The sequence below is a fragment of the Carassius auratus genome, chromosome 36 (assembly GCF_003368295.1).
Source record: "Carassius auratus strain Wakin chromosome 36, ASM336829v1, whole genome shotgun sequence".
NCBI classification, from domain to species: Eukaryota; Metazoa; Chordata; class Actinopteri; order Cypriniformes; family Cyprinidae; genus Carassius; species Carassius auratus.
Genome location: NC_039278.1, coordinates 13,969,470 through 13,991,436, shown reverse-complemented (window position 1 = coordinate 13,991,436; position 21,967 = coordinate 13,969,470). Strand labels below are relative to the sequence as shown.

The window sequence follows — 21,967 nt, the reverse complement described above, 5'->3', positions numbered from 1 at the left end:
TGAATTAATTAAACAATTATTAACGTTAACTTTGATCACATTTGGCATGAGTGCAGAATGTATATAAAGCATTATCATCTAGGAATCTGGCCTGCAGGTCTTAGGAAGAAGGTAGATAAGGTAATCAATTCTTTGAGATGTTTTACAGCTGCCTTTGTGTTCTGGTCAATGCCATCAGTTTCTGTAAATTCAATGCGTGTGTGTTTTTGAATAAAGCAATAACTGATGCCATAAACACACAAGTCTGTTTTGTTTTTTAAAGGTCAGAGAAATAAAAATCTGATTCATGAAACTAAGTTATTTTATACATACAAATTAATTAATTAATGTGCAATATATATATAACACATATACTGTATATATACTTCAATGGATTATGAAAACTTAAATAGAAGGAAATCTTCTGCATTAGACCATATGAGACCTGTTTTCCGGGTTTGGTCAAGTGATTTTTGACGTATTGTGAGTTTAAAAGGTGGTATACAAAAAAAAAAATGTCTTCAGTTTGCTGGCCTGGTTTCATCTTTCCAATGATGCAACTACAATAAAGTAATTCATAACACAGTGTGTATAACTGCAAGACCAGTTCTTCTTCAAACGCATCAGGGTCCACAGAGCATTCCTCACTTTTCATGAAATGTTCCTCTGTGTAACAAGCAAAGAACTTAATTGGCTGAAAACTCAAGAGGCTTTTGTAGATGTGAAGAGAGCAAGAGGAAGTAAGATAAACGGACTGTGTGAGCGACAGAGAGAGTTGAGCAGGAGGAAGAGTACAACAGGGTAGAACTGCATTCTGCAGCATCATCGCCAGCTCCTCATTACGGCCCTTGAAAGAAATCAGGCAATCCAGGACTTAATTCGAAACAGGAAACTTCTAAGAAAAAGAAATGAAAGTTCCTTTGCTTTCCCAAGGGCACTGTGAATGCTAATTAAACCCAGTGGCTGATACGTTAGACACTGTTTCAACCTTTCGGCAGGCCGTAGAGAAATGCAAAAAAGAGAGACTAGGGGAGAGGGAGCGATAATAATCTCATGTAGGGAATAAGCGAGGGATGGAGAGAAAGAATTAAGAGAGATAGTGTTGCTACACGCATCAATCATGAGTCGTGAGAATTGATAAAATGACAAGAGACAGAAAGACAAGACAATAGTATTCGTTATTCACACATCAGCATCTTCGTCTCTCAGGAAGGGCGGTTTGCAGCTAGTAAGTGAGCATCTCGCGTATCCTGCGGCATTGTGCTACCCGACCAGCTGAAACTTCACTCTCATAATTACACCATCTTCTCCAGTTTTTCAGAGCTGGCAAACTCTGTGCCTCCCTCCATCAGTCCCATCTGCCTTTAGAGTGTAAATACATGACATCAGTTTGGGCCATGAATAGGCTGAGACAGACATCACTGAGCTTCTGATGGCCCACAGATTGGTTTACAGCAGGTGGGTTTAGACATCTGATCCAGAGACGCTTTGAGATCTTGCTGCCCACTGAGCTGGGCTGATATTAACCAGGGATTGGGGCAAAAATACTATTAAAGGTCCCATGACATGGATTATTTCCTTTTCTTTAAATGCTTTTTAATGTTTCCTTAGGTGTATTTATATTGTTAGTATGATTTTTACATTTAAAATTTAGAAATAAAAAGCATTTTTATATCCTGACATTAGCCCTCTGGCTTGAATGCTCTGTTTGAAGGGGCGTGTCTGCTGTGAGACTCCGAGTAAACCACAACTGTTGTGATTGGCTGACATCTTTGCATTCGAAATGCATATTACATTTGAAACCCCTCTCAAATATATATATATTTTTTTTTTTACTATGTGGTTAATTCCTCTACCAGATACCATAGTGACTTAGCGAGTGTTTTTGAATGTATTGTTAATATCAAATAGTTGGATAACTGGAAAGTACTCTCAAAACCTCAAACAGCAAAACAATGATATGATTTAATCTTAAAATAGTAATCACAGTGATGTAATGGTAAACAACAGAGAGCTGTATCACCTAACACAGGAACTGGCCAATTATAATCTTAAATAAGTGATCTCTATAATTACTTATAATTAGAACTAGGGATTTGAATAAACCACTATGTATTCAAATTCAATTAGTAATGTATTATGCACATACTAAAGATATAAATTATACCTCAAATTATGCAGATTGTTGAAAACTCTTGTGCTGTTATTTTATAAAGCAACCAGTCTATGATTTTCCCTTATGGATGAAGACCCTAACCTTAACCCTAAATCCTATAAACATCTACTTTGATGGTAGGATCATAGTGCTTTCACTTTAAGTTTGGAATGCGGTTTATAATGTGGGAACTGCAGGTGTTTTATGAGTTGATAAAAAGCTAATAAGTAGATCAAATATAAAATAAAAATCAATTCATCTTTAGTAAAACGAAAAATCACATTATAGGTAAAATGTATTTACACATTCACATGATTTCCAACATTTCGGTGGATCTGTGGATATACGTTTACAACATTTTACAAGTATACTGCCATAATAAAAGCTTGAATATCTTTATGTTTAAAATAATTCAAGACATAAATATTAGCATTGTAGCTTGCAATTGCAGTGTAAAATAGTATAATTATTAGGCATATAATTAATCAAATATTTGTTATTTTTATTTTACAGAGCAATCATGATTTACACCAGTAATATATTTATATGTAAAAAAAACTAATTAGAGTTACAATAATAATAATAAGCTCTAAATACTTGCAGCGCTCTATATAATCTATATTCTTTAATGTCATGTGACTATTATTAATCAACTTCAGAGATCACTGAGCATGAAAATAGGTCATTAGATTATTGATGTAACAACTTTGAATCTCAGGGGGTTCAAGTAAACATTTTACATCTAATGGTTTGGCTGATAAAAACATTTGGGAATCCCTGGCATTGAAACTGGAGATTGTTTTTGGGGCCAGAAAAAAACAAAAACAAAAACAAAACAAAATTTTTTTGGCAACCACCCTTATATCATGGAGGGTTTTACAAAAGATTTTCAAGAGATTTTCAATCCTTATATATCCTCTATTGTAATTATTCCTTATATATCCTGTATTGTAAGCTGATTTTTTTAAGGTTACAGCCATAACTATTCTGATTAAATAAAAGTAGTGAATAGACAACAACCTATAAATAAACAACTTCCAGGGTGCAATATGGCCTGTTTTTGACTGGATGGGACTGAACTGAAGAATATATAGTGTTTGTGCCAGGCCTCTAAATGGCCCTTGAACATCACTGACGCACTGAAGACTTTATCTAGCTTAGTTGTCCTCTGTTTTAGTCTTCCGTCAATGTGACTCTCAGATCTCAACACTAGACAGCTCCCACTGGCACATTTCTTACTTCCAAATGTGAGTACTGATAAAGGAGCATCTGCTGTCCATCCGCAGTCATTTGGACTTCAATTGGACTTTGGGCATTAGAGTGTTTTTTAAAAACTTTCTGAGGCCAATTTCAAAGAAAAGCTGCACCATCTCAAATGTGTGATTTAGATGTTTGAGTTGGGCACAAATAGAGTCACTCCAAGAAAGGCTCCAAGCCTCATAGCATTTTTGGACCAAAGGAGAAACAACACAAAATAATGAGCAGGGTGAAATAAGAACGGAACGCTCTATCAATTATTTCTGTCTAGCGCAGATCTCTGACAATTTCTCTCCGGCTCTGGAACGAGTTATTCTCTGTGCATTGTTGAACCAGGGTTCTTCCGATTCCTCATTGTTATTCTTGTCCATCACATGGCTTTTCTCCTTCTCTCTGTTTTTCTCTCTCTTCTGGCTGTCTGTTTTGCAGTGGTATACTCCATTATTATTGATTATTTTGTTATAGAATGAAAAATGCAATTCATGCATCATAGGGCATATACAGATACAGATGCAAGGTCAGCGCTCAGCTGTTGTAGCTTTTATAAGACAAAAGCAATAACTCTCTTTAAGATAAGGTGTCCTAGGATCCAAAGTTCTAAAGGTTTACACTCTGACAGGATTTTTCCAATTATTACATGCAGGGTTAAAGACAGTTCAGCTCTATGCAGTAATGCATGGCAACAGCAGATAGTACATGCTTAAACTATGCAGCAACCTCTCAGTGAAGCTCAAAGCTTTCTTTTATGAAGTCAGAGCAGCTGTGCCAGAAAGATTTCTTGATGCAAGCTTACTACAGGGGCAGCTGAGGTTCATTATAAATTATATATCCAATTATACATCCAGCTCCAGTACATATGGCTTAGTACAGGGAATTGTGTAAATGCATATACCGTACATTCATATGCACATGTACAGCAGTGTGCAGAGCTCTTCAGTGCAGCCTAAGAATCAAAAGACAAATTCCTTCCACTTATATGGACTATGACCAAATCATATACAATATAACCATTAATTTAGGGTCAGTAAGACTTTTTAATCACAGAAATTTTGCGTGTTTTCAACATGTCATTTCAACTTGGTCAACAAATCAGCATATTAGCATGATTTCTGAATGATCATGCAACACTGAAGACTGAATATCCTAAATGTCTGGTCTGATCTGATCTTCATCAAAATTACGAGTCTTTAAAGAACAGACTACTTTTATTAAAGGTCGTCGTCATGAAGATGTCAGATGACCTGACATTCATAGCAGAATTTTCTGATATGGTGAATTTGTGAAAATCACTATTCCTTCAATGTCTCCAAGATTATTTTTATTTTTATCTAAATAAAGAACACACCAAAGTAAATGAGCTACTCATGTAGACATACAATGATAATTACATGAATTTTAAAATCTTTTTTTATTCACAACTAAGAAAAAGTTGTCAAGGTCTAAAGCAGCACCAAGTGTGTGTGAAGTGACCATGTGACTGATTTAGCATTTTAAACACACTGCATTACATGCCACAACGACATCAGACAGATTCATTTATGCTTACCAGAAGATCTGGCAACAAGCATAAACAGGTTGATGACAAGCCTGAAATACTAACACACTTTCCAGTATTTCCATGACAACAGCAGACTGCTCTCTTACCAACGCTGATATAATATACACACTGAACAGCAACTTCCAGCAGTAAAACTAGCAAGGGATCATTTTTACATGCATCGATGCATCATCGACTTCTGACAGACTTTACACTCTCATTTGACAGAGTTATGCATTTACTCACATCTTTTGCTTTGCTTAACATTGATGGCAATTCCAATGAAGGATGGTCAAATTAATCTTACAGGGCAGGGAGGAGTGACGTGTGCACATTTTCAGTGACTCTAGAGGACGTTTGCCAAAATTGCCGCCATAAATATCTCTCTTACAGAACGAAGAGTTTATGAGTGCTTACCCCCTCCCCAATCCCCCGCAATCTCTAATCTCATTAGATATCAATGCCTCATATGCAGCTTCAGCTACTCACTATTTAACTGGCTTGCATAAAATGAACATTGCGGGAAATATTTTAACCTCACATGGCAGATAAATAATAATGAAGTCTGTTTGAATACAGGCCGCACAGTAATTGAAGGTCCATTCGGAATGCTGACTGCAGTAGTCAGAGCAGAGACAAATTGCAGGCTATAAATTGTAGTGGGCTTGGCATCCAATTGGATGGAGTGTGTGTGAGTGTGTTTCAGATTCATCTGATTACTTTCAAGTATCATTTCTATGATAAACCTCAGAATGTACAGTATATTATGTGTATTATTACCCAATGCACTAATCTTGAATTTGCACTTTTGAAATGCATTTTAAATTAATCATTATTTTAAAGATAATGTCATGCATGCACCTGTCCTACCATGCTACCATGTTCATTTATGACAGGTGCACACAGGCCTGTTGGGAGCACTACAGTACACTACGCTTTTAGTTGTACAGTCTGTCTCTCAAATTCTAAATTTAGTGGACATGTCTTACAGTGTCAGCTGGCAAAGACTGCGCCATCTGCATTACAACTACATGAACAAATGTACAGACGTTCACTTCAGTTTTATTCTATTCTGGAATATTATGTTCCGTCCTATTCACTCCACTTCTGCAACCAGCTAAGATGTTCAGTTTAATGGAGTATAATAAGATGAATTGTGTTCATTTCCCACTGAGCTTCCATTTGGAATTAAAGTCCCCATTTGAGCCATTAGAAAATGCTTGGAGGAAAATGGAACAAATTAACTTATAAAAGGAAATCAATAATATGACTAATCAATGGCTATTCTACATTATTCATGGGTAACTGCACTCTCATTTGCCCCACTCAATACAGTATGCACCAATAACACTTCTCAGCCTAATAAGCATAAAAGGCATTTTGACTGAAACGGATCATTACAAAAATATAATTTTCATTAAGAAATGTTAGTCGTAAACTTCTGACAATTTTCCAAAGAATACACAGTGTATGAATCAGTTGAGAATAAAGTAGCTTGTTATCTGATATGCTCTCAGCACCTCTGCATAGAATTCATTGCTCCGGAATGGAACACATAATGCCTTTTACCTTATGCCTTGAATATATTATACTGATCTTATATTATTCACATGTAGGCATCATCTTTTTAGTAAAAGAAACCAATTTGTCTTTCTGAGTTGGAAATAAAAAGATGGTAAGATCCAGGGAGCAATATTTGAGTTAACAAATTCTTCTTCGACGTCAGCTCTTTATGCTGGTAACAGATGTTGACTCCATAGAGGTGACAAGAAAAAAGCAATTACTGTTTTAACACTGTATGTCTTGTTCTGTAGTGCAAATGCATCAATGTTTCAAACCACACTAAAAGGTAAATCTACAGCGCCTGAGGAGTAACTCCTTTTTCAAAGATTGAAGGTCAATTTAATTAGGTGCACAGCGGAGAGTGCACTGTGGCAGCAAATAGACTACTGTGTAGAGCGGAAATACATTCAGTTTATTTCTGCATCTACTCATATGTTTTATTTTCTGTGTAGAGGCACGGATCACTGATATAATATAATGGATGGTGCCTGCTTGCTACTGTGGGATCTTTACAATAACTTCCTTTCAACGAAAAGACACCATGTTTTGAAGCAGGTACGGATGAAAGGGATTTTTGACACGAAAATTAGACTTTTAACACCACAACATTGGTGAAAAAATGCTGCAGCATTAAAGTAATCCACTAGTTGAGCTTTTACTACTTTAATGATTGAGGTACTGTCTTTAAAGTACAATGTGATCCACTTTAAATGTTTTTGGTTCACTAAGGAGAAGAGCCAAAGATTACAGGGTAATTCTGCAATCCATGCCTCATTTGCATTTAGTACCCCCTCCTCCCAGTCATAATGCAACCGCAGCATTGCTGATGCTGATTGGGTATTTGGTGTCCAGTCACAAGGGAAACCTAGCACCATTTCCTCCATGCAGAGCATGATCCAGAACTCGGAACTGTAAATGGAAATATTACATTCTGGTCATTACAAGATTTGCTCACATATTTCTTGTGCTTGGTAGATGCTGCATGGGTCTTTGATGCTTAATCAAACAGAAAACAAGCTACGTTAGTTTTGCAGAGTAGAACTCATTTGTAAGCAGACAGATCTTAAACTTGAATAGATGAAAATGGTCCCACAATATAAGGCATTACTTCTACAAAACATTGTTTGAGGACTTTGAAGACTGTAAAATATACTGACATAATCAAGCATATTTTTTTTTTCATTTTGTCTCATAACAAATACATTTTTTTTAAAGAAAAGAAGTCCATCTTTGCTAGACAACAAAAAAATGTAAAACAAAAATACAATAAACAAAACAGTTTGCTCCTAAAACTGAATAGTGAATTATGCCACTTAATTATGCAAAACTTAGAGTAAATAACATTTTGGAAAAGGAGAAATGTCCTGTTTATGTCAAATTATGCCTCGCAAGCATTAAAGGATTAATTCAAACTCTTTACATTTTTGTTCATAAATTTATAGAATACTTATTTCTGAGGCCAGAAAATGACCAGAAAATGAATTTTAGAAACATAATATCTCTTACACTCATCTAGAAACTTAGACATCCTCAAACTCCAAAAGGACAAAATTATTTTGGGAAACTGTCTTTGATTCACAAAGCAAGAAGATGATATTTCAAACTATATCTGTCAGAAACATTTTGACTTACATAACGGAGGGGAAAATGATGTAGGGTTTGCAAAGAAAAAAGGCGGAAATGAGTCAAGAGAGAGCCTACAGAAGCAAAAAAAAAAGTTACAATTATATTTTCAATTCGTACTGAAATCACATTTGCCTTTTAAACAGAGAATACTGAGCAATGGCCAATATAAATCATATTCATATGCCATAGTATGGAAGAGTAGATTATTAAATAATAACCTACACATATCTCCAAGTGACCCACTGCTGACGTGCACACGGAAATTGCAACACACACGGCCAACTGAGACATATTAGCTTGTGTATTTCATGGATTGAATCGCCACATTCTCTCAACATATGTCCTTTTGAACCTTACGAGGCTATAGCTTTCAGTACAAAACATGTTTTTTTTTTTGTCAGGTTCAGCTTCTGAGTTCCCATCTCAAGCTATTTAGTGGTTAATATGACTAATTTCTGTATCCATCAGCTTTGGTCTCGAGTATCTCAATGTCCATGCCTTTGAACATCACAGAGTGCTGGAACATGCTGCAATTAGATTGGACGCAACCCATAAACACATTACGACTCAGAAAGAGAGCCAAAAGACTGAAATAAGAGTTACTTGGGCCTTTATGTATTCTCATGGTCTGATTATTTCAGTGGTGTTATTACTGTGTATTGCCAAGCCAATAATTGTATGATACTCTTCGCTGCTATCCAGACATGCTGTTGCTCAAATCATTTTCACCTTCAGGTATGACAGAGCCTAATGTGATGGTTATTAACAAGACAATACACAATTCAATTTATCTGAAGAACAGAGAAAAAAAAGTTGTCATTAGCTCGTGAAGTGTGTGAACCCCTGTTGCGGATCATTTACGTAGTGTGTTGTCAAGTCATGCAAATCACATCGCACAGCAATCTGCCGACGTTTCAAGTCATGTAGTGTGAACTAGGCTTAACCATGTTGGAGATGGCTTCAAGGATGATGGTCGCTGAACGTGACCAAACTGAAGTAAACATAAATTACCTGTGTTGTATATGTCTGGGCGTTATGTTGATTTGTGTTGAATCGATAAAGGTTTTGTTTATATCTGGACTTGGTGTCATTACTAGTGGTTAAATGGATCCGGTTGGACCGTGACCCACGTATCAGGACAGAGGTGATCCGCAAATTATTGTACATTTTTAACTTTCAGATTATTAGCAGAGTTTAAATCACAGCGTGAAAGTTTTACTGCCAATATTTCTTTTTTTTAAAATAGGCATCTAACTTTTTTAATTACTGAGTATTTATTTAAATAAATAAATAATAAAAGATTGAGAACTATTAAGTTCTATTAGAAGATTATATACAAAAAATAAAATAAAATAAAATTCACAAATATATGTGAATTAGCACCACAAAATGTGTCATTTTTATAACAAAAACAATAAATAAATAAATAAATAAAACCAAAACACCCTTGAAATCCTAGAGGGGCTGTTTAATTTTATTTCTAGTTAAGAATAACCCTGACAAACACACACACAAGTGTACTGCTCTGTTTTGTTGGTTGTAAATGCATGCACAAACACATACGCAGTGCTCTGGGAACTGAAGCATGTCTCACACATCCTGTCTGCAAAAATCTGTCCTGGACACCCAAAAGGGTGACTGCCAGCTCTTACCGAAGAACAGCAGGGCCTTCCTCTCTTTCTCGCACTCACTCCATGTTTCTTTCTGTCCCTAAAATCAAGCCTTGAAAAAAACAAATTAAGCAACACAAGAAAATTAACCTGTGCTTCTTAACACTATAAACGAATCCTGCGGCTCTAAGAAATGTAAATCATACGATTAACTAGTGGATGACCGATACTGTTTTTTTTTTTTTTGATGGTCAATGCAGAAATCTTAGAGAGATATACACATTCATGTACTTATCATCACACGCAGAGGACCACATTCATGCAGGCTGAAAATGTGCAATTAAGAATATCTGACAGCTGGATTTGTCTACATCTGCAAGGTTTGTGAAATAAAGGGCTGGTTTCACAAACGGGGCTTATCTTAAGGCAGGACTAGGACTAAGTTAAATTAAAGTACACTTTGAAACTAAATTTTGGTATGTTTTGGCTTACCTCAAGGGCATACAAAATGTAGGTGTCTTTGTTTCCGCAGTAGTTTCAATTTTGATATTTTTAGGTCAAACTGTTCTTGTCTGTGACTCATATAATGGAGGTCTATGGTCACCACCTCAAAGAGTATAGAGAAGTCCAAATTAAACAATTCCCCATTTAAGATATTTAAGAAACTTTTACAAAAGTGCCTTAGAAGACAACATTAAGGTGTGCATCTCGAAAGAGAACAATGACACTGACATATTTTAAGATATGTCAGAGCAAAATAATTTCTGTTGAGACAGCTCAAACACGCATCTGGGTCTAGCTTAACGACTTTTCTTACCTTTTCTGGACCTTGACACTGTTATTTACTGGGGAGTCTATGGGACAGTCTCAAGCCTCCAGGTTTTTATCCAAAATATCTTAAATTGTGTTCCGAAGACAAAAAGAGCTTTTTCGGGTTTGGAACGACATGCGGGTAAGTAAATAATGACAACATTTTCCTTTTAGGGTGGAGTATCCCTTTAAACCTGATCTGTGAAACTGGGGGTACGTGGGGTATGGTGTTTGACTTTTTGTTACTAGTAATATAAAACCAAACACTTTTATACTTACTATACTATTTAAAAAATGCCAAATTTCGGCCTGTATATAGGCCATGTAGATATATAATGGTCGGCCATTACAAAATAACACATAAAAAACATAAAAGGAAGGGTCACAATATTGATTATAAAATATCCAGGACATTTAAAATGTGTAAAGTGCATATACTGTGTTTAAACTATTAAGAACATGATGAAATACATATATAAAATTTTATATTAAAAACATTTACAAACAATTTTAACCTGCACTCTGTTGAGGCTATAAATACATTTAATTAACACTGTGTCCTGAACCAAAGTTTCCAGTGACAAGCAATTTGTTGGTTTACAATGAATGCAAAACTGTTGCATGACATGACATGCACTGAAGCCATAGTCCACTTTATTGCATTATAAGGTGACATATTTAATAGCAAGACAGTTTAAGGCAGTCATAGAAGAGTGAACAATGAAAGAATGACTGCTGCTCTTAAAAGCTTTCAGACCAACATTATGAGCCAAAAAAATGCCCTCTGCCGCATATGTTAATAGAGCTGAAAGCCATTTCACTGTTCAAAACAGCCCCACCAGGCATCACAAAGGATGAATTCTATCATCCTCACACCCACATGGGTGAAAGAGCCCTTCTCGCTCAATTATCTCTAGAAGTTATTTGTGTGTAAGAGCATTTTTCTTTCCCCTGGCCTAGGTGCATTGCTCTCGTGTTGGCCTGAACTGGACAGTCACTAGTCAGTGTTTTTATGTCAGGACACAGTTTGACTGGAGCGAACAGCTCTGCAGAGAGAGAGAGAGAGAGAGAGAGAGAGATGAGTCACTGAACAGATGACAGAGGTCAGCACGGTGGGAGGATGAGGAGTGCTGAGTGATGAAGGTGAGAAACAGCTTGGTTAATGGAGGACTAACGCCCCCATTAGTCGTGCTATGCTAATACCAGCAGAGATTGTGTGTGTGTGTGTGTGTGTGTGTGTGTGTGTGTGTGTGTGTGTGTGTGTGTGTGCTCCAACTGATGCAGCTCACTGTGTGCGATCTGACAGCATTTATTTTTGCTGTTGCTATTGAAAAAAATCCTCCTTTGAAATGGTTGGTTAGCTTATTAGTCTCACACTGCAGTAAGTCTGCCAAACCTATCCAACACCGATCCAAACACCCCATCCAGAACACATTGCTAACATTTTGTAAATGACCATTAAATCCCCCAAGCATTGAAGTGGGTCGACACCTTTACTTCCAGCCACAGAGGGCGGTGTTGCCATGGAATAGTCAAAAAAGGACTTTATTATTAAATCGAGGCAAATGTCACTCAAGAACTATTTATTTGTTTGTTTTGGTTGTCTGGTGATTTTTGCATAGTGCTTAATGCGGACATTGTGTTCCTGTTTGTTTTTCAAGAGTGTTTGTTTCTTGCCTCACGCTTTTATTTTGAAATTTGAAAAAGGAAGTGAAGTGGTGCTATGTGTGTACATTGGCGCACTTTTTTGTACGTGAAGCGTCATTCTGACTAACGTTACCAGAGAAGAAGGATGAACTTTTGGGTGCACGCTCTACATATATACGGTTAAAGGTTTCTCCCTATCTCTTAGCTCCTGGCTGATGAAGGGCACAAGGTATCGTTTTAATTTCATGCTGTGTGGTAAACTTTGAAAGACTTTGAAGTGTTTATTTTAGCGATTACCTCTGAAGCTATTAACTAACGTTTAGCTGGTTGTTAGCATATATGCAAGTTTCGAATATCAGTGATGACCATTTCACTTGCTAATGTTGTTATTCAGAGAGAGTGTGATTCATGGTTACTGTATTATTTCCTCGTCAATGTTACAGTTTTTCTTGGTTTGCACACCAGGTGGATTGTTTACAGTAAATCAGGACTTTATTTGGTCATTTTATGTTTTATGTTTTTCGCACTAATTTGATGTCATCAGTTCTACCAAAATTAATTAATTAACATATAGTTCTCATTGAACTTTAAAAGGACATTGATGTGATTTATAAAATCAAATGGGTCATATAAGTAGCACTTTGAAAGAAGTTTGTCAGTTGTTTAAAACTCATTTATTCGTTGGTGCTGTATCTGCATTAAATATGGTTACTGACAGTGTTAAAATAATTCATATTATTCAGGCTTACTACAGTACAGTAAGGCAAGGTTATTACATTAGCCTGTATACTAAAAATGTGATTTATTGTCATACAATTTATGATGTAGGTCAATCAGATTGCAACTGTGTATCTATTAGTTTATAGGTTTGTTTTGGACATTTATTTACAATTTGCAGGAAGATGTCTAATGACACTTTGTTTGTTTGTTTGTTTTATTCAGCTCTTACGGTGTTTTTGAAGATTAAACCCTTTGTAAACATCAGTTTCTGAGAGTAAAGTGCATCTGTTCAGCTGGGAATGCTACAGTAAGAGCTTACCCTTACTCTGGAGAGTAAGTGCTTTACCTAAAAAAAATAATAATAAAATAAATAACAGCTACACCTCATCAGTCCCACCACATATCTGAAAGCTGTTTAATGACAACCAAAGGATTTAGTCTGGAGATCTAAGTCGGTGGCACTTCTTTAAAGAAAATGGATGCTTCTGAAAATAAAGAACCAGACCAGCACGTGGAGGCCCCTTATAATAGAACGGAAGAGGAGGAGCTTCATCGATCTGGTCGACAACGGAAACCCACGGAAAAGATGCGTGTATTTAAAGAAGGTGAGGCCCTGAAAAAGGAGAAAAGATTGATTCAGCTGTACGAACAATGGAAGGTCCTGGCTCGCAACACAAGGGAAGAGCTAAAAACAGACATTAGTGAGAGCCAACTGGTAGCGCTTATTAATACACTTGAGAAGGGAAGGGATGATGTCATGCACGTCTACCTGGAAATTAGAGATCACATCGCTCCATCCAGTGACACTAGACGCAGAATTGATACTTGTGAAGCTGTGACAAAAGATATTTCGAAGATAATTTTTGACAGAATGGCATGCCTTGAGGACTTTGACAGAGAAAATGTAAAACACAGTCTTCGTGAGATACTCCATCACGATTATGCTCGCTCTGTCTACGGATCCACAGTCTCACACCCCACATCATCAAGGTCTACAGTTATGTCCATTGCAGCTAAGCGAGCGGATGCAGCAGCTGAATTAGCAGCCAAAGAAGCAGAATACTCAATGATACAAGAGATCGAAGCTCAGAAGTGTGAACTGGAAAAACTAAAGGTAGAGAAGGATCTAAAAGCAGCTAGAGCCAGACTGCAGGCCTATGATCAAGAAATGGCACAAGAAGACAGCATTCATTCTTCAGATTCAAATTTAGGGGAACAGCAGGATGTGAGTGTAACGCCACAACAGCATTTGGTTCCATTTCCTATTCAATGTCCTACCAACATCACAGCAACGCGTCCTACTGACTTCACAGCAAAATCCTCACCTCCAAGATCTGATATATCTTATCTCGCTCAAGCTGTCCAAGATAGCATAGCTCTGAACAGGCTGCCTGCAACAGAACCATCTGTGTTCAACGGTGATCCTATCCAGTTCATTGAGTGGAAGGCTGCATTTGTGTCGCTCATTGATGGAAAGGCCATTTCTTTTGCTGACAAGCTGCACTATTTAAAAAGGTACGTTGGCGGTCCAGCTCGTAAGTCTCTTGATGGTATCTTCTACAGGAATGATAATGAGGCTTATAATGATGCGTGGAACAAGCTGAACCAACGGTATGGACAGCCATTTGCTATACAAAAGGCATTCAGGGAAAAACTAGCCAAATGGCCTAAGATTCATCCTAGGGATGCTGAAGGTTTCAGAGAATTCTCTGACTTCTTGAATGCTTGTCATCAAGCTATGCCTCATGTCAAAGGGCTTGAAATATTAAATGATTGTGATGAAAATCAGAAACTTGTACACAAATTACCAGATTGGGCAGCAGCACGTTGGAACCGTCAGGTCACGCAGACACTGATTGAGACTCATGACTTTCCAAAGTTTATAGATTTTGTGACCTTCATGTCGATGGAAGCAGAGATTTCTTGTAATCCTGTAACCTCCTTCAGTGCTCTTCGTGCCTCTGACCCTACTTCAGAAAAACGGAACCTTAAGGACAGTAAAAGGAACAGGGCTAACGTCTTTCACATTCAAACAGCCACAGAAAATAAAGAAAATGACGAAAACGAACAAAAGCCCAGTAAAGGGAATTTCAAAATGTGTTTCTTCTGCAAGGACGACAAGCATAAGATTCACAACTGTCCTAAATTTGTGGCAAAATCATTAGAAGAGAAACGGAAATATGTGAAGGATAACAAACTCTGCTATGGTTGCATGAAACCAGGCCACAGCGCAAAAGACTGCCGTCACCGTCTGTCCTGTGACACCTGTAGAGGTAGACATCCAACGTGTCTACATGATGAAAACTATACAAAGAAAGTCAACTCTGCACCAGTTTCAAACCAAGGTGACACAGAGATAACTACTTCTACATCTCACAAAGTAGAGAATAATGAGCCATCCACCAATACTTCAATGATCGTGCCAGTGTGGGTGTCAACCGAGAGGAATCCAGGCTCTGAAAAACTTGTTTATGCTCTGCTTGACACCCAGAGTGATACTGTGTTTGTCGACAGAGAGCTGAGCATTAAGTTACAAGCTGACTCCTGTCCGGTGAGACTGAAGTTGACAACCATGACTGCAAAGGATCTTGTCATGCCGAGTGAAAGGGTGTCAGGTCTTAAAGTAAGAGGGTACAGCTCATCCGTTGTCCTCAACCTGCCCCCTGCCTACACTAAGGACTCCATTCCAGTGAACCGTACTCATATCCCTACTTGTGACACAGCACGACATTGGAAGCATCTCTCTACAATAGTGGATAAAATTCCAGCTCTGCAGGATTGTGAGGTTGGTCTCCTGATAGGCTACAACTGTCCAAAGGCTTTGGCACCAAAACAGGTGATTTTAGGAGGAGACGATGAACCTTATGCAGTCCATACAGACCTAGGATGGAGCATTGTTGGTCGCCTGTCTTCACACAATGAATCACAAAGCTTCAACACCATCTGTCATAGAGTCAGCATAAAAGAGCTCCCTCCAGTGACCCCAGCAGATGTTATTAAAGTATTGGAGTCTGACTTCAAAGACGCTGGTGAAGATGATAAAACTGTGTCACAGGATGACATCCTCTTTTTGACCAAACTGCAGCAAGGCATAAGGAAGAATGACCACGGGCATTACGAGATGCCTCTTCCCTTCAAAAGAAGACCTAATTTCCTTAACAATAAGCAGCTGGCCATTGTAAGGCTCAATCATCTTAAAAGGAAATTGCTGAAAGATGAAAAGTACAAGGAACACTATGTGAGGTTTATGGAAGAGGTCATTGAAAGAGGTGATGCAGAAGAAGTGCATGATGAAGGAAAGGATGGAGAGAAGTGGTACATCCCTCATCATGGGGTGTACCACCCTAAGAAACCAGACAAGCTCCGTGTTGTCTTCGACTGCTCCGCCAAGTACCAGGGAACCAGCCTCAATGACCACTTGCTCCAAGGCCCAGATTTAATGAATAATCTGACTGGTGTTCTTGTAAGATTCAGACAACATCCCATTGCCCTTATGTGCGATGTTGAAAAGATGTTTCACCAATTTCACGTGGAAGAAGCAGATCGAAACTACCTCCGTTTTCTCTGGTGGAAAAATGGAGACTTAGCTTTACACCCACATGAATACCGCATGAAGGTCCATCTTTTTGGTGCAACCTCATCACCTGGATGCGCCAACTATGGTCTGAAACATCTTGCTAAGGAGAATGAGGGTATGTATCCTCTTGGCTCAAAATTCATCACAAAAGACTTTTATGTAGATGACGGTGTCACCAGTGTAGTCAGCACAGAAGAAGCTATCCAGGTAGCAAGAGAAGCTCGACAACTGTGTGCCTCAGGTGGTCTTAGACTGCACAAATTTATTTCAAATGACAAAGTTGTCCTGGATAGCATTCCAATTTCTGAACGAGCTGTTGAAGTAAAGGCGCTTGACCTCAGCTTCGATGACACACCTTTAGAGAGAGCTTTAGGGATCCACTGGCACATTGATTCTGACAACTTCAGATTCTCTGTTGACCTCAAAGACCAGCCAGCAACACGCCGTGGCATACTATCCACAGTTGCGTCTCTGTATGATCCACTGGGCTTTATTGCTCCTTTCCTGCTCAGTGGAAAACTAGTGCTTCAGGAAATGTGCAGAAACGGAACAGGCTGGGATGACCCCCTTCCTAAAGAATTGCAGCCTAGCTGGGAGCATTGGAAAGCAGATCTTGTGAACTTGGAAAAGATCAGTATACCCCGCTGCTATGTGCCTGCAAACTTTGGAAAGGTCATCAAAAGGGAACTTCATCACTTCTCTGATGCGAGCAACAGCGGATATGGCCAGTGTACCTATTTGAGACTCACAAGCAAAGAAGGAAATATCCATTGTGCCCTGGTCATCGGTAAATCCAGAGTTGCTCCCATTAAGGTCCAGACCATCCCCAGGCTCGAATTGACAGCTGCTGTCATCTCAGTTGCCATGAGCAATATGCTTAAACGGGAGCTACAATATGCAGACATAGAAGAGCACTTCTGGACCGACTCCCAAGTGGTTTTGGGATACATAAACAACGAAGCACGCCGTTTTCACACATTTGTGGCGAACAGAGTGCAAAAGATACATCTCAGCACTACTCCTCAACAGTGGAGATATGTTCCCACTAATGAAAACCCTGCTGACCATGCGTCGAGAGGTTTAAACGCTGGTGAGATTCTTACATCTAATTGGTTGACAGGGCCAGGATTCTTATGGAAGAAGGATATACCTCCTGTTGCAGATATTGACACAGCACTAACGATTGGAGATCCTGAAGTGAGACAGGCTCAGACACTGAGTGCACAAGCAACAGAAGTCAGCCTCTCAGACCGCTTGTCAAAGCTGTCTACATGGTCTGGAGCTGTCCAAGCTGTGGCTCGCCTCATTCGACGAGCCAAAGGGGACAAATCCAGCAGCCACAGTACGGTAGCTGAACGAGAAGATGCTAAACGCATCATCATTAAAGATTTACAAAGAAACACCCATCCAGAGGATATCAAGTTATTGAGCAAGGGGACCCAGCTGTCACCTGGCAGCAAGCTGTATCATCTTGATGCCTTCCTGGATCAAGAAGGAGTACTCAAGGTGGGAGGAAGACTTTGTGATGCATCTTTACCCAACTCAATCAAACACCCAGTGATCATTCCTAAAGATCACCACATAACGAAGATGATCATCTCTCAATGTCATGAGAATGTCAAGCACCAAGGAAAGGGTCTCACAATTAATGAGATCAGATCACAAGGCTACTGGATTCCAGGAATTAGCAGAGCAGTAGCATCCCATGTGCATCACTGTGTGACATGTCGGAAGCTCAGGAGACCCACAGAAGAACAAAGAATGGCCGACCTCCCTTCAGAGCGTACGAATCCATCCCCACCGTTTACGTACTGTGGTATGGACTGCTTTGGTCCCTTTATCACTAAACACGGTCGGAAGGATCATAAAAGGTACGGCCTCCTCTTCACGTGTTTCAGCTCCAGAGCTATTCATATAGAAATGCTAGATGACATGTCTACAGATGCTTTCATCAATGGCTTACGCTGTTTCATTGCATTGCGGGGAGCAGTGCGCCAAATCAAGTGTGACCAAGGCACCAACTTTGTAGGAGCCAAGAATGAGCTGAAAAATGCTCTCAAGGAGATTGATGCTGATCGTCTGACAGTGTTCTTAGCTGAAAAACAGTGCGATTTTGTCCTAAATGCGCCCCATTCAAGTCATGCTGGTGGGGTATGGGAGAGACAAATCAGAACAGTGAGGAATGTTCTTCGCTCAACTCTCTCACTCTATTCTGGCAGACTGGACGATGCATCACTGCGGACATTCTTTTATGAAGCTATGGCGATCGTAAACAGTAGACCACTCTCAGTTGATAACTTAAACGACCCCAACAGTCTTGCACCTCTCACCCCTAATAACCTGCTTACTATGAAGTCTATTCCAGCATTACCACCACCAGGCAGATTCATCAGAGAAGACATCTATGCAAGGAAAAGGTGGCGTCATGTTCAGTACCTTGCAGAGCAGTTTTGGAGTCGTTGGCGTAAGGAGTATCTATCCAACATTGCCATCAGACAGCGCTGGCACACAGTAAAGAGAAACCTGCAAGTAGGAGACATTGTCATGGAAAAGATTGATGATCTGCCCAGAAATGAGTGGCGGTTGGCCAGAGTTACAGAGACTACTACAGATAAAGACGGGCTTGTGAGAAGAGTAAAAGTATGCCTTGGTGACCGAAATCTGAAAACGGATGGTCGTCGCCTCAACAAGCTGTCTGTCATTGAACGCCCAGTCCAGAAGCTGATCCTGTTGCTAGAGACCGTCTAGCTCCTACCAAGAGCAACCAAGTGTATCCTTTTCTTTATATTACTTGAATTCTAGAAATGCCTTAGTATGGACACTTTATGTCCATTTCTTAAAGTAAAAGGTCATTTTCATTTGAAAAACATTTGTAATTTATATTCCTTAATGTCATACAAATCACTCATGTTTTGGTGGGAGTGTAAATGACCATTAAATCCCCCAAGCATTGAAGTGGGTCGACACCTTTACTTCCAGCCACAGAGGGCGGTGTTGCCATGGAATAGTCAAAAAAGGACTTTATTATTAAATCGAGGCAAATGTCACTCAAGAACTATTTATTTGTTTGTTTTGGTTGTCTGGTGATTTTTGCATAGTGCTTAATGCGGACATTGTGTTCCTGTTTGTTTTTCAAGAGTGTTTGTTTCTTGCCTCACGCTTTTATTTTGAAATTTGAAAAAGGAAGTGAAGTGGTGCTATGTGTGTACATTGGCGCACTTTTTTGTACGTGAAGCGTCATTCTGACTAACGTTACCAGAGAAGAAGGATGAACTTTTGGGTGCACGCTCTACATATATACGGTTAAAGGTTTCTCCCTATCTCTTAGCTCCTGGCTGATGAAGGGCACAAGGTATCGTTTTAATTTCATGCTGTGTGGTAAACTTTGAAAGACTTTGAAGTGTTTATTTTAGCGATTACCTCTGAAGCTATTAACTAACGTTTAGCTGGTTGTTAGCATATATGCAAGTTTCGAATATCAGTGATGACCATTTCACTTGCTAATGTTGTTATTCAGAGAGAGTGTGATTCATGGTTACTGTATTATTTCCTCGTCAATGTTACAGTTTTTCTTGGTTTGCACACCAGGTGGATTGTTTACAGTAAATCAGGACTTTATTTGGTCATTTTATGTTTTATGTTTTTCGCACTAATTTGATGTCATCAGTTCTACCAAAATTAATTAATTAACATATAGTTCTCATTGAACTTTAAAAGGACATTGATGTGATTTATAAAATCAAATGGGTCATATAAGTAGCACTTTGAAAGAAGTTTGTCAGTTGTTTAAAACTCATTTATTCGTTGGTGCTGTATCTGCATTAAATATGGTTACTGACAGTGTTAAAATAATTCATATTATTCAGGCTTACTACAGTACAGTAAGGCAAGGTTATTACATTAGCCTGTATACTAAAAATGTGATTTATTGTCATACAATTTATGATGTAGGTCAATCAGATTGCAACTGTGTATCTATTAGTTTATAGGTTTGTTTTGGACATTTATTTACAATTTGCAGGAAGATGTCTAATGACACTTTGTTTGTTTGTTTGTTTTATTCAGCTCTTACGGTGTTTTTGAAGATTAAACCCTTTGTAAACATCAGTTTCTGAGAGTAAAGTGCATCTGTTCAGCTGGGAATGCTACACATTTAAAAGAGGAAAGAAAGTCACAAATGACACCTCTTTAATATCGCAGTTGTTTTTCCAAGACATGAATAAGGTTAAATAGATATCAAATTGAGACTTTTGCCTTCTCATTTATCTCCAGAGAAATCCACAGTAATCTCATGTGTCTCAGAAGTAGGGCATGGTGATAAAACGATAGCTATTGTTAACGATATATAGTTACAGATATAATGTTTATCTGCTGTTAAAAGCAGAATGAAATGGCTACTCATTTGAACCACGGCACAAGGACCATTTATCTGTTTGGTTCAAAGTTCAAATGGCAGCACAGTGCGAGCTCACCACAGCAGAGTTTACTCACTGAAGAGATTCTGTTGAGCGGGCACTAAACAGGGCTGTGAGATCCAGTGTGAAGCCACTGAACTGAACAAAGAACACAAATGACTCATGCTTTAAGCTAGTTTCTGAATGAAACAGATAAATTTACATCTGCATCCTAACTTAAGCTACTACTATTGTCAACTCAAGCTACTGTCAAATGTGCATTTCTAAGAGACAAAAATAAAATAATAATAATAATATTAATATTGCAACAGCACTGAAAACTGTGAACATTTTTTTAGAATGCCATCTCATGCATGAGACACTGCAAAAGATGCGAGCACAAAAGCAACACATATTAATAAAAAACCTGTAAAGAACTATTGTAAGTCTGTTATTTCATGTTGCACCATGGTGACAGGCTGAAAGCTGCTGTTGTTTTTAAAGATCATTTATAGTTAATAAAAGTCTACTGGTGTTTTACCTTCAGTCATTTGGAATTTAAACTTTTGACTTTTGAGATTTTTCTAAAATAATTTTCCTCGTATTATTTCTGAACAGATAATATGTATAAGACACGTTTGTACAATATGCAGTTGTAGTTTTTGCATCTTTTCTGCAAAGATATTTGTTTAACATTTACATCATGGTGAGAACTTCACGTGTGCTGCACTTGAAATAGAATTTTCTTTAACTAGATAAAGAAAATTAAGAAATTTGAATAAAGAAAAATATAATCATGTTGTCGTTACATTTTCAAGTCGATCAGTTAAAAATCGTTGGAAAAAAGAAAATCGAGAACATTATGGAAAAATCGAGATTTACATTTTTTGCTTAAGCGCCCAGCCCATTTCTGATCATAAAGAGAAGTCTAAAACCACAATTAACAGACTAGCTTCTAAAACTTTCATTAAGCAGCAAAAATTTGCCTTTAAACTTGAAAGAAAAAAAAAAAAAAATTATATATATATATATATATATATATATATATATATATATATATATATATATATATATATATATATATATATATAT

General features: G+C 38.1%; 2 protein-coding genes across 2 annotated transcripts in view; one reads left to right on the top strand and one right to left on the bottom strand.

The window, feature by feature from the left end:
- Positions 1–21,967, bottom strand: part of LOC113055349 (caM kinase-like vesicle-associated protein) — a 50,690-nt gene that overhangs the window by 18,256 nt on the left and 10,467 nt on the right. The window lies entirely within an intron of this gene.
- LOC113055348 (uncharacterized) lies at positions 11,965–20,588 on the top strand. The gene is made up of 2 exons (XM_026221593.1): positions 11,965–12,413; positions 13,127–20,588. Exon 2 carries the CDS (start codon positions 13,380–13,382, stop codon positions 19,227–19,229), a length of 5,850 nt encoding a protein of 1,949 aa, XP_026077378.1. The 5' UTR covers positions 11,965–12,413; positions 13,127–13,379; the 3' UTR covers positions 19,230–20,588.

Bases quoted from the DNA above. Each gene is read 5' to 3' on its own strand.
- LOC113055348 (XM_026221593.1), top strand. From the start codon at position 13,380: ATGGATGCTTCTGAAAATAAAGAACCAGACCAGCACGTGGAGGCCCCT.